We start from the raw sequence: 13,719 nt of genomic DNA on the forward strand, positions 1-13,719 counted from the left end.
GGGCACCAGCAGCCAGGAAACTCGAAGTCCGTAAAAAGCTCAACGCCCTTCAAAGAGGATATGCCCAAAAAATGTGCAAGTCGTATCGGACAGCATCTCTGAATTCCGCACTAATACTCACGGGGACGCTCCCACTAGATCTCCGGGTACTGGAGGCAGCGTCACTGTATGAAGCCAAAAAAGGAGTTTCACCTCAATACCAGCTGGCCGATAGGGAAGTCGAAAAAATGGCACAAAAAATGTCAGCACCACATCCAGCAGAGCAAACCGGACTACAGTTCGAAAATCTGGAAGACGAGGAACAATACTCGCGTCACAGTGACTACGCAGTACGCATATTTACAGACGGGAGTAAGATTGAAGGCAAAGTGGGAGCGGCGCTGTCAATCTGGAAAGATGCCGGAGAAACCAGGGCCATCAAACTTACTCTCTCACCGTACTGTACAGTCTACCAAGCAGAACTGCTAGCAATAACCAAGGCCACAGAAGTCGCTCTGAAAAATAAAGAGACGAGCATCGGCATATACAGCGACTCAAGATCGGCACTACAGAGTGTGACCAACACAGGTTCCACCCACCCTCTGGCAGTCGAGGCCAGGAGCAATTTGAGAAATTGCAGACTTCAGAATAAAAATATATCCTTATTCTGGATAAAGGCACACGCAGGGTTGGTGGGTAATGAAAGAGCCGACGATCTCGCTAAAGACGCAGCCTTAAAAAGCAAGAAAAGGCCGGAGTACGACAAATGTCCCATATCGTATATCAAGCGAGAAATTCGTGCTGAAACCATAAAAGAATGGGAAAACAGGTACAAAATCGAAGAAACGGCCTCGACCACAAAAATTTTCTTTCCGAATGTGAAAACATCCCTCAGAACTGTGCGTAAAATCCAAATTGATGGAGTCACTACACAGCTGCTCACTGGCCATGGAGGATTCTCCTCATACTTGTACCGATTCAAGTGTAAGGAGGACCCTTCATGCATCTGCGAACCTGGGACAGAAGAAACTGTCCAGCATGTCATCCTGGATTGCCCCGTCTTTGCACTCCAAAGATTTAACTTAGAACAGTTATTGTGTATAGAGCTCAAGGCGAATAACTTGGCAGAAATTATAAAAAGTAAAGACAGATATATATTTTTAGATTATTGCAAGAAATTAGTAACTAAAGTAGTCAATAGAAACAAAGCATAGTAAGAGTATATGACTATATATATTTATATATATATAAGTATAATATACAAATTGTTAAACAGAATAGAAATAGATAAAATGCAGTACTAAAATAGAAAACTCCCTGTAATAATAAAACAAAGATATAAAAATGTAATGTAAATAAAATAAAGAAAAGTGTAAATTCCTTTCCCCCAAACGAATAAATAAATAAAGAACAAATTAGATAAGTAGTGTAGCTGAGAGCTCCCACTCAGATAAGTACGAAAGATGAAGAATGAATGAAAGATCAGTATGAAGCATGAATGTGCGAGCAGAAAAATAGCGAGAACTGGAATGAATGGAAATAGCTTAACACAGACTCCGATCATGTTGGAGGCATAGAAAAAAAAAAAAAAAAAAAAAAAAAACCTAACCTAACCTAACTCAAAACCTAACCTAACTCAAAACCTAACCTAACTCTAAACCTAACCTAACTCAAAACCTAACCTAACTCAAAACCTAACCTAACTCAAAACCTAACCTAACTCAAAACCTAACCTAACTCAAAACCTAACCTAACCACTCTATTTGTAAAAGTACCCCATGATTCGTATAAAAATTTTAATAGCGCCTTTTAACTCCGGCTTGGTTTTTTGAGTGGCGCCATCTATCGGATAAACGTTATATTTAGTTCTCAATCTTTTTTTTTTTTTTTTTTTCTACGAAACTTAAACCGGCCCGGCCTGGTATCTTTAAATCAAATTTTAATCGTCGACATTGAGGAACAATGGGGAGGCACACTCAAAGGTTATAACAGATGGCGCCACTCTATTAGAGTCTGACCAGCGAGTCGCTGCACAAGCATTTTTTCAAAATTATATATATAAAACTGACTGTTAACCTCTGTTAGGACAGAAATTCAACATTTGTCTCAGTGTATTTTTTACGGATGTTATAATGGCTAAACCGCGTCAGGAGCAGTGAAAAAAAAAAAAAAAAAAAAAAACACGAATATTCGGGTTACCAGCTAAAGATTTTTTTTGAATTTGCCGGGTTGTTTGTGCAGCGATTCGATGGCTGGACTCTAGTCCATACGTGAGAGCGAGAAGTTGATATATTTTTACTTTCTCTCACATATGAATGACACTTGCACAGGCGCCGCCTGGCGGGATAAAATGTCAGTGTGCCTCCTCATTCCGCCAACGTCAATGTTTAGGAAGGCGTCCGTGTCATAAAGACAATATTGGCCGCTGAGCAAACACATTTTTCACATTTGCCGCCTTTTATAATGTCACGAACAAAACGTGTTTTATTATTGATCACAGCCATCATGACACGACGTAAAGCGAAAGCAAAGAAAGAATAATAAATACCCTACAATTGTTAATTCTACGACAACTAGATGGCGATAGTAGTCCTTGATATCAATGGACACAATTTTATTTATTACAGTTAAAAAAAAAAAAAAAAATGCATGTTTCGTTTGGTGTACCTTTAATTTTCATTTGCTTGTACATACATACATAGATGTCGCTAGTAGGCCTATTATAATTGGCAGAACACCTAAGCAGTTTGTCTTATAACAAGATTTACAAGACAGTCATATTAGAGAGTGATATTGAACTTGCGCCTCGCCGGATCATTGCTGCAAATTAACAGTTTTTTTTTTTTTTCGGAATGGTCGATATGAATATTACCGTTTGTAAATTCTGTAAAACAATGTAATGGATTAAAACAAACATTGAACTTAAACCGTAATGTTCATGATAATTTGCATTTTTTTGAACTATCTCACTCTCAATCACTCACTCACTTTTATTGATCGCCACTCTTTTCAAACTTCCTATTTTCCGCACTTATATCGTAATGTTACAATGTAGTATTTCAGTACATATGGAGTTTTATTTCACCATAGTGCGCAAAGTAGTACATTTCTTGTCAGGTCGAAACTTCAAAGCACAGTGTTTTCAGTCAAAGGAAATAGTAAATCCGATGTACTTAGGATATGTTTAGGAAAATCAACGATAGGGGTGTGAAATACAATTATATGCCGTAGTGCAAGTTGTTCGCTAGATGTCACTGTTACCCCCGCAAACTGGGTAATGACTTGTTGTCGTAAAATGTATAAGTATTTTTTTGATGTCCAAATATTTCGCTAGATGTCGCTGTACCACCCGCAAACTAGCGAACAATATTCTATGGTTATTATTTCTAATTACATCGTAAGTTTTTGAAACTCTGTTGGTGTTTTTTGCTCTGATTTATAATGAAAAACGTCAAACCTATTTTAAAATTGCTTATTTAATGTTTTATGTGCAATAAGGAACCTTTCGAAATGGAAAGTCACATGAAAAGTTGTCGTAACTTAATAATAGATGGCGCTGCATTCGAAAATCTTGACTGATGATAACTCTATACCATACTATTCACTATACTCTATGGAATCGCCTGCTACATGCAACCTGAAGGTCAGGTAAGCCAGTACACAATATCATTCCCTTCTTCTTAGTTATTAGGCTTGTTCATAATGATGTAAAAGAAGTTCAGATGGCATCTTTGTTTGATTGTCGAGTTGATGCCGCTAATAGCTAGTGCTAATTTAATACTAATATTGGCCAATTTTAACATATCAAGTAAAGGACATGAGTCCAATAATATCAACGCTGAGGTTCAATGTTTTAACCCCTCGTATGCTTAGACACGGATCCGTGCGTGGGAATTGTAATATATTGTTCTAAAAGTCAAGGTCACTATTTCAATGATCAAAATTGACAGGCCGCACACGAGGGGTCCATCCTTTGTCGAGAGATGGCTCTCCTCCCTCGAGATTCGGAAGGCGGTTAAAAAAAAATAACAAAGGCATCGATTAACTCAACAATATGTGTGTATGTATGTCATCATAAAAATAAGTTTTATTGTATATGATTGAGCTATATTCCCGGTTACGGTACTAAGAGTTAAATAGTTTTATTTGATACTAGCTTTTGCCCGCGGCTTCTCTCGCGTTAGAAAGAGACAAAAAGTAGCCTATGTCACTCTTCATTCCTTCAACCATCTCCACTTAAAAAATCGCGTCTTTTTGTCGCTCCGCTCCGTTTTGCCGAGAAAGACGGACAAACAAACAGACACACACACTTTCCCAATTATAATATTAGTATGGACGACATTCGGAAAACTGCGGGGCACTTCTGGATGAAATATTAGCCCAGGACCGGGATGAGTGGCGTACACGAACGGAGGCCTGTGCCCAGCGGTGGGCGATTAATGGCTGAAATGATGATGATGAGTATGGATTCCTGCCTGTCATTTTAAGGATTAGTTCTATATGTAAATAAGGCTAGTTATCAACAAGATGTTTCATGTTTTATTAGAATATCTTACCATATTTTTGTAGCTTACCTGTTTTTACAATATAAATACATAAAAAAGTTTACAAAATAATATATATGTAATAATTAATAACGATGCTGTTATCACAATTTCTGTTGGCAATTTGGGTATAACTAAACATGAAACAGCCCCAGAGGGCCCGTACGTCCACACCAAGACTTTTCACAAGTGTGTAGCTTCGTGTCTCTTCAAGCTTTCTTTCTGCCTGCATCTGTACTCGCAGGAACTACACTTCCAAGGTTTATCCCCCGTGTGAGTCATCTCGTGATTTCGTAAAATATTTTTCCGCTTGCACTTGTACACACAGAAACGGCACTGAAAAGGCTTTTCTCCAGTGTGTTTCATCTCGTGGTCTCGTAGACTTGATCTCTGCCTGCACCAGAACCCACAAAAACTGCACTGAAAAGGCTTTTCCCCAGTGTGAGTCATCTCGTGATCTCGTAGATATGATTTCCACCTGCACCGGTACTCGCAATAATTACACTTCAAAGGCCTTTCCTTGTAATGGGTCATCATATGATTACGTAACTCTACAACATTCTCGCATTTGCATTTACAATATCTACACTGAAAAAATTTGTTCTCAGCGTGGCTCTTCTCGTGACTTCTTAAAGTTATTTCATGTATGCACTTGTATTCACAATATCTACACTGAGCTGTCTTCTCCCTAGTGTGCTTCATCTCGTGGAAGCGCAGGTACCTCTTCCGCCGGCACTTGTATTCGCAATAACGACACCGGAACGGCTTCAGGTCGGAGTGCGTCGTTTGATGACGCTGGAGGCTTTTCTTGGTTTTGCACTTGTAGCCACAGACACTACAGTCGAACGGCTTTTCCTCAGCGTGTGTCTTCACGTGATCGCTTAAGCCAGCCGCACGATGGGTTCTATAGTTACAGTGCTGACACCTGAACGGTTTGTCGCCGGTGTGTTTCCTCAGGTGATCTATTAAGTACGCCTTGCTCATGCACGCGTACTCGCAGTCGTTACATTTAAACACGGTTTCATCGGTGTGTCTCATCTCGTGAGTTCGCAGGGACTCTCGCTGCCGGGTCCTGTAGTGACAGTGCTTACACTTGAACGGTTTCTCGCCAGTGTGAATCATCATGTGAGTCAATAATGTCGATTTCTGCGTGCACTTGTACCCACAATCGTTACACTCGAAGAGTCTATCGCTAGATGTTGTACAGTCGCGTGTCGTCGGTCGGGAGTGTGTGTCTGCTCGGGTGGAACGCGTGGAGGGTGGTGTGGTGGGGTGAGCGCGCGCGTGTTTGTCCCGGGGAGGCCGCCCCCGCCCCGCCGCAGCGGAGACAGCAGCGGGCGCTGGAATATCATATAATTTGTTTTATAATAATTATCTTTAGGCATGCTCGGTGTCTATAGTTTCCTGTCTTGTCTTTGTTACATACGAGAGAGCGCAAACCTATTTATGTTTCTGTAATGTTCCTCTTCACTTAAGAGCCCTTATGTCCCACATACGTCTACAGGGTGTATTTTGACAGCGGCTCAGTAAGGGCAGCTATGAGATTCCGTGGTCGTACGCGAAAATGGTCTAAAGAGACCTTCCCTCGATTTCGAATTGATAAAAAGTGGCATTTTCAGATTTTGGAAAAACATACAAGTTGCGCAAAAGGGCATTTTTGACAAAAAAAAATCTATTCCAATCGATCCAATTCCTGTCTGAATCTAAAGCTTGTATGGGACCAAAAAAAATTCCGCGAAAAGCTTTTCCCATACATTTTGTATGAAAAAAAACTTTTTTTCACATGGTGTTTTTTTAATGCCAATCGATTCCATTCCTATTCAGTATCAATAGTTTCTTTGGCCTCAACTTGCGGTAATGTGCTTTTGATCCTGTTAGGAATGTGATCGACTAGGACGATTGGCGTCAAAAATCATTTTTCTCAGAAATGCCGTTTTTTTTCGCACGCTGTATGTTTTTTTACAAAATCTGTAAATGCCATTTCTCATCAATTTGAAATCGAGGGAAGGTCTCCTTAAACCATTTTCGCGTAGAACCAGAGAATCTCATATATAGCTGCTCGTACTTACCCGCTATCAAAATACACCCTGTATATCTACACTGGCTGTTTTCTGCGCGGGGCGAACGCTTCGCGAGGCCGCTCGGACAGTCTACACCCGCAATTAAGGTATTTTGAGGCTTGAATGATATGGATAAAAGTCAATATAAAAATATATTTTGACATTTAAGTATTATAGGACATGTATGAAAATTAGGATAAGTAAATACATACAATTACATATTGATATTTAGGTGTAACGAAACCAAACCGTCATGATGATACGAGTAGGTATCGGTGATATTCAGCAATGTGGTGTTTCAAATTCAAAATATCTTTATTCATGTAGGCCTAGTTAGGGTTGCAAAAAAACGGTTTTTTTTCTGGCTTGAAAAAAAAACATGAAAAAAAAAACCGTGAAAAAAAAGTTTTTTTTTCTGGAGTATGTTTTTTTCCTAAAGTACGAAATCTCAAAATTTGCTAAGTAGTTAATACTTTTATACAGTTTTTTAGACTTAATGTTAACTATTAAACGAATTTAATCAAATAACTTTAATTTCTGGTCTTATAAAATAAAACCGCCTTCAAAAATAAGCGCGTTACAAAACACGGAGAAACTAAAAAGCAAAAAATAATAAACCTTTGAATTCAGATTTCTTATCGGATTGCAATAATCTAAACATCCAAATTATAAACAAATCAATTACTTTTGTAGTCGGTACCAGACCTGTTAATCGCCTTGCTATTCCTGTTTGCACCACCCAACCATACGCAGGCTGGCACCGACTCCAAAAATAATTGATTTGTTTATAATTTGGATGTTTAGATTATTGCAATCCGATAAGAAATCTGAATTCAAAGGTTTATTATTTTTTGCTTTTTAGTTTCTCCGTGTTTTGTAACGCGCTTATTAGGGTTCCGTAGCCAAAATGGCAAAAACGGAACCCTTATAGTTTCGTCATGTCCGTCTGTCCGTCTGTCCGTCTGTCCGTCTGTCACAGCCGATTTACTCGGAAACTATAAGTACTACAGTGATGAAATTTGATGGGAATATGTGTTGTATGAACCGCTACAAAATTATGACACTAAATAGTAAAAAAAAAGAATTGGGGGTGGGGCCCCCATACATGTAACTGAGGGATGAAAATTTTTTTTTCGATGTACATACCCGTGTGGGGTATCAATGGAAAGGTCTTTTAAAATGATATAAAGTTTTCTAAAAAACATTTTTCTTAAAGTGAACGGTTTTTGAGATATCAGCTCTCAAAGTCGTAAAAAGTATGTCCCCCCCCCTCTATTTTTATAACTACGGGGTATAAAATTCTAAAAAAAATAGAGGTGATGCATGCTAATTAACTCTTTCAACGATTTTTGGTTTGATCAAAGTATCTCTTATAGTTTTTGAGATAGGTTGATTTAACTGTAATTTTGGTTAAGTTATTGGTTTATTATATTTGCTGCTACGGAACCCTTTGTGCGCGAGCCCGACTCGCACTTGGCCGGTTTTTTTGAAGGCGGTTTTATTTTTTGTTAAAAAGTTTATTTATTTGTTGATTTTTAGTGGTTCCTATTGATATTCTATGTATCAGTCCGAATATATGTACAGTAGTGAAAGAATTATCCTTTAACTCCTAACCATTGAGGAGTTGACCTTCCATCATCAGCTCAGCCACATAAAGTTATCACCATCAGGCGTAAATACTGGTATACCTTTGAAAAATACACTAAAAACACTACATGTGCCTATAACATTTGAGGAGTTCCCTCGATTTCTCCAAGATCCCATCATCAGACCCCGACTTGGTGCCAATGGGACCATCTCGGGGTTATACCTGAACGAATGAAAAAAAAAATTTTGAAAATCGGTTAATGATTCTCGGAGATATCGAATAACATACATACAAAAAAAAATTAAAAAAAAAACAGTCGAATTGAGAACCTCCTTTTTTGAAGTCGGTTAAAAAGTAACATTTACGAAATCTGTAGTTGGTAGTTATCACTACATATTTACTGTTGGAAACACCACCGCCTTTCCACGCTACACGCAGCATCGGGGATTCCCCAATAAACGTTTGTATACTGAATGTTAATTGAATTAAAATGTACGTTATTGTTATTGAAACACGTTACAACTCACGAAAAACCGTTACTGTCGTATTATTTGTTCACCTGAAAAAACCCATATTTAGAAATAAAACCATGGTGCTCGGTTTTTTTTTCATGTTTTTTTTTTCACAATTCTAAAAAAAAAAAATTTGGTTTTTTTTTCTATTTACAACCCTAGGCCTAGTTACAAGCTCTTATGAATAGTTCATTACATACGAGTATGTATATATTATGATCTTAATCTAACCTGTTCATAATAATATTGAGTCTATAATATACAATTTCATATAAAAATAATATATAATTAGGTATATGTATACATATATATACATGTGTGTTTACAAGAACCACACTCACCATGGACTGCCACCTCGGGCCTGCCCGCCGCCGCCGCCCACTCCATGCTCATGGGCACATGGATGTGCACCGCCACGTGGCGCAGCAACTCAGTCTTGGAGTGGAAGCGGTGTCCGCACAGGTCGCACACCGGCTCTCTGTCGTAGTCAGGAGTCTGGTGTACTGCTTGTTCAGTGTCCGAGTCTGCGTGTGGCGGAGTGGCGTGCCAGCCGGCGGTGTCTACAGGGAAATTACTTATGAATAATAATACATAAAACTAGAAGGTTCATATTGTAGGTTCATAGGTTGTAGGTACAGTCACCGCAATAACATTGCACGAAAAGAAGACTGCGAAAATATTTGACACAATGTTATGTGTAGAGCAGTAAATTGTAGTCACCTCTCGGCACCGGGGCGAGTACGGGGCGGTGCGGGTGCTCCGGGCCCAGCACCAGCTCGTCCTTCACCTCGTGGCCCGCGTACAGCCCGGCCAGCAGGGCCGCCGCGCTCACTCCGCACCCGGCCACGTCGTCCGCACACTCCTCTTCCTCTGCAGTGTCTGCTTCCACCTTCACCGTCACTGAAACATAATGCACATCATATAATCATAAAATACATCTTTATTAGACCATGGACACAGTATTTAATTTTTTTCTTGTGTTATTGTTCTGAGCCATTGATGATAGGACAGAGAAGAAGATAAGAAAGACATAGGCAACTATTATTGACAGTAGTATTCTAATGGCAAGTAGGTATTACATTTTTTTTTTACACTCATTTTTGTTTAATTATCCTGGTGCATTAGACCCGGCTTGTTGGGTGAAGGCCTCCTCCATCAATTTCCACATGTCACTATCTTGGGCAATTTGGATCCAACAACGATCCAATTTGGTGCAATGAAATACTCAATAGTATTTTTTACTGTCTATGAGTATATTAGAGCATAAAATACTCAATACTCCGTGTGCATGTCGAGGTCACCACGAGCACCTTCCCTCCCTTTACTGAGCCATTCATGAGGTCCATGTATTAAGTTGAAGTGTGGAGCAACTCTCGTAAGGGGTCCTTACTCACAGAATCTTTGATAAAGAAGTGATCATGAGTACTGTTAGTGCGATTTCATATTATCCGATCCGATATCGGATGTCGAAAGGATTTTAAAGGCAAAAATCAAAGATGGCGACTTAAATGTATGGGATATCGGTCCGACATCCGATATCGGATCGGATAATGTGAAAACGCACTTAGTGCGAGCTTACCTTCAAGAGTCCACTCGGCTTCCTGTTTCACACGCGCTGTTCCCTCCATCGTGCTTAAAGCCCTCGCTTTCCAATAATTATTTGTCAAACAAATAGAAAATACACAAACAAATAAAACACGAAATAACCACGCTTTCGCCGGCAAAACAAAACAATACCAATTTTTACCAGTGCAGTGCATGCAACTGACAGATGACATGACAGAGTGACAGCGCCAAAACTGACAAGTAACGTAATAGCCTCTCTAAGGGTGCGCGCACACGGGCAACAAAGTTGCTCGGCGACTTTCGTATTTGTGTGAAAAGTTGCGTCGCCCCGTGTGCGCACTTTCATACTAGGCCATGGCCGCGACAAAAAAGTCGCCGGCAACAGTTGCCCGTGTGCGCGGGGCCTAAATGCCGCGATAACCGCATGTGATTTGCGTTAACATTGCGTCTGTGGATTCGTATACAGCTGTAATTCTTAGTTAATTATTATTACTAAGAAAGTTATTATTAGCTATTATTTCAGGATTTTCTTTCATATTTACTACATATTGCAATATTACTCTTTCATTCGATTTTTATAATATTAGGTAAGGGCCCGCGCACACGGGGGCAACAGTTGCTCGGCGACTTTCGTATTTGTATGAAAAGTTGCGTCGCCTCGTGTGCGCACTTTCATACTAGGCCATGGCCGCGACAAAAAAGTCGCCGGCAACAGTTGCCCGTGTGCGCGGGCCCTAAAAGACATGGAGACAGTCCATTTTTATGTCTTTCCCATCACGGAACAATGGTGTTCCGGACCTTTGGGAGGCGTACGCGGGGCCGAAGCCAACGCGTAGAGGCCCTTTGACACTTTAATGAAATGTAAGGGGTACACCGAGCGGATGCTGCCCTTGCCCGTATCATGGGACACACGCAGAGGCAACACCCGCCAGGGTGTAAGGACTATTTGAGAGTTAATGGAATTTAAAATGAACTGGGCTATTTTGATGAAAGTGATGGACTAAATACTGGGCTATGGATAAAAAACCGCACGCCTGCCTAATAAAATGGTATCCAATTTTATTTCCGGCAGACGGTGACTCGTCCCCACAAGATGGGCCCCCACAAAAAGCGACATTCAAGATGGCTCAAGGGCAACACCGGTGTGGGAACTCAAGGGTGTTGAGAGGTGTACACCGCTTTCTGCCCAGTGGCTGTCAAGCCACTGTACCAACTCGCGTCTTATGCAAATTTTCACTTCCACCCCTGGAGCATATAGCCCTAACGACTCCACTCTGGACGGCCAGCCAAGGCAAGCCAGAGGTAGAGAGTACTGTCCCACCCACCCGCCTTACGGGTAACAGAACTCCCCAGGAGCACTCGGGTACGTGGGGTCGCTGTTCCCCAACAGCTCGCCACAAGCTGCCCTGCGTTGACTGATTGCACTGGTTAAACCAATGGGCGATGGGGTCGTCACATCCCTACGCCATTATTATTATTACTATTATTATTTGTAAAGCAGGCAGGTAGTTGTAGTAACTGATAAAGCCTGTATCCAGTTGTCGGTAGAGGTTTCAGGTGTTATGTGGAATTAGCACTGTGCTTGTCTAACTTATTCTTGAATTCGTTTACACTTTGGACCGATATTACATCCTCCGGGAGCTGATTCCAAGCTTTTACCACTTTACTACTAAAGAAATGTCTATGAGGATTGTTGTATGACCTGCGAGAGACCAGTTTATACTGATGACCTCTCAGACGGGTGTTGTTATTACGTTCTAGCATTTTATGAAAATCTTTGAGGTCATAATTTTTGGCTTCAATTTTTAACGTGTCAGGTAATTTTATAGAGCAGGTTTCTGGGCTCTATAAAATTACCGTTACGGAGTCGGGGACAAAGATAGAGATAGGGACGGGGATAAGAATAGGGATTGGGGTCGGAATAAACGGTCGGCAATCGATATCTAGGCAGTGTAAAATGCAGGTGGCTCAGTGGGAAGGTATTAAGTTCAAGTTCAAAGTGTTTATTTGTAAAACATAGGTGCAGTATACAGTGGTGGATAAAATTATAAATATGGTATCACTATGCTTTGCATTTTGGCGTACAAAAACATTGTCCTTAAGATAATTCTTACAATAACTTAACTAAGTATAAAATAAATCATAAAATATGTACAGTCTTAAAGATTCATAAAATCATTCATTAAAAAACAGAACATTTTATTATAATTTAAAAAAACAGAAAATTATATTATAATTATTAACATTCACGGGTCAAGATCATTTTTTTTTATATATACATATAATTTCATTCTTAATTACCTATAGTGTTTCACACGAAAAGAAGTCTGTGATTGAGTAAAAACATTTATCAACAAGTACTTGTGCTAGCTTATTCTAGTGTTGGCAATGATTTTATTCTATCTGGCAATTTATTATAGATTTTGCTCGCTAACCAAAATATGCTTTTACGTTTCAACGCGGTGTTTGCGCGTTCTGTGAATAGGTTTTTACCATACCTTGTACTTCTGGGAAATACTTCAGATACCGTTTTAAAGAGGCCTAAGTTTGCTTTGACGAAGAGAGCAGCTTCAAGTATATAGTCTATATACTTATAGAGGCATGGAAACGTTAATATTTTTAGTTCCTTGAAATGTGGCTCACAACTGTCTTCACGTTTGAGTCCACAAATTGCTTTTACACATTTTGAGCCTTGAAGACAGTCTTTCTGTTTGTAGAGTTCCCCCAATATATAATGCCGTAGCGTAAGGTCGATGCCACGAACCCATGGTAAGCCGTCATGACAGTCTCAACACTTGCCCGCTTGGCAAGCTTATATAAGGCGAAAGCAAATTGGTTCAATCTTTTACAAATGGCGTCGGTTTGAGATCTCCATGACAGCCCACTGTCGATTTGAAGCCCTAAAAATTTCGTTTGGTTCACTGCTTCTATTATAGATCCTTGATAAGCGCAATTAATGGTGCTGATTGGTGATCGTTGGTTAAAATGGATAATTTTCGTTTTGTTTAAGTTAATTAATAAATTATTATTTTCAAGCCATTCAATTATATGTCGCAATGTATTATTAATTTCAAGTTCATAAATATCGGCATTCCTACTCTCGATAACTACTGTGCTGTCGTCTGCAAAGAGGACCATTGGGTATTTGATATGCCGCGGGAGATCATTAATAAACAGGAGGAACAGAAGCGGCCCTAGAACGCTGCCCTGGGGAACTCCATATACAGTATTGCGTTTTGTAGATGTATAAGTTACCTGCACTTTTTTATTTACGTCTAGTTGTGTTAGCTCCGTATACTGTTCTCTATTGCTTAGAAACGACTCTGAGTTTCGTTTGATATTTCGTCATATCCATAAATATGGCGCATATTGGCCCTGTGTTATCCATGGCATTGATAACCGGATGCAGAAGGTCATACACTGCCATATCTATGGAAGTATGCTTGCGAAAGCCTTTCTGCTCGGGTGCT

The 13,719-nt window shown here is 39.9% G+C and overlaps 1 protein-coding gene across 1 annotated transcript; it reads right to left on the reverse strand.

Annotated features, from left to right (window-relative positions):
- Nucleotides 1-4,502: 4,502 nt before the first annotated feature.
- On the reverse strand, nt 4,503-10,786 carry LOC125239316 (gastrula zinc finger protein XlCGF26.1-like). Its single transcript, XM_048146860.1, has 4 exons — nt 10,263-10,786; nt 9,404-9,583; nt 9,025-9,243; nt 4,503-5,863 (listed from the first exon to the last, which is right to left on the reverse strand). The coding sequence occupies exons 1-4, from the start codon at nt 10,459-10,461 to the stop codon at nt 4,707-4,709; spliced, it is 1,755 nt and encodes a 584-aa protein (XP_048002817.1). The 5' UTR covers nt 10,462-10,786; the 3' UTR covers nt 4,503-4,706.
- Nucleotides 10,787-13,719: the final 2,933 nt, after the last annotated feature.

The sequence above is a fragment of the Leguminivora glycinivorella genome, chromosome 25 (assembly GCF_023078275.1).
Source record: "Leguminivora glycinivorella isolate SPB_JAAS2020 chromosome 25, LegGlyc_1.1, whole genome shotgun sequence".
NCBI lineage: Eukaryota > Metazoa > Arthropoda > Insecta > Lepidoptera > Tortricidae > Leguminivora > Leguminivora glycinivorella.

Excerpts from the sequence above, each read along its gene's own strand:
- LOC125239316 (XM_048146860.1), bottom strand. The coding sequence starts at position 10,461 with ATGTCATCTGTCAGTTGCATGCACTGCACTGGTAAAAATTGGTATTGT. Across the intron at positions 9,584-10,262 it reads AGCCGAGTGGACTCTTGAAG|TGACGGTGAAGGTGGAAGCA; the intron begins GTAAGCTCGCAC and ends ATTATGTTTCAG. Across the intron at positions 5,864-9,024 it reads GCCCGAGGTGGCAGTCCATG|CGCCCGCTGCTGTCTCCGCT; the intron begins GTGAGTGTGGTT and ends ATGATATTCCAG.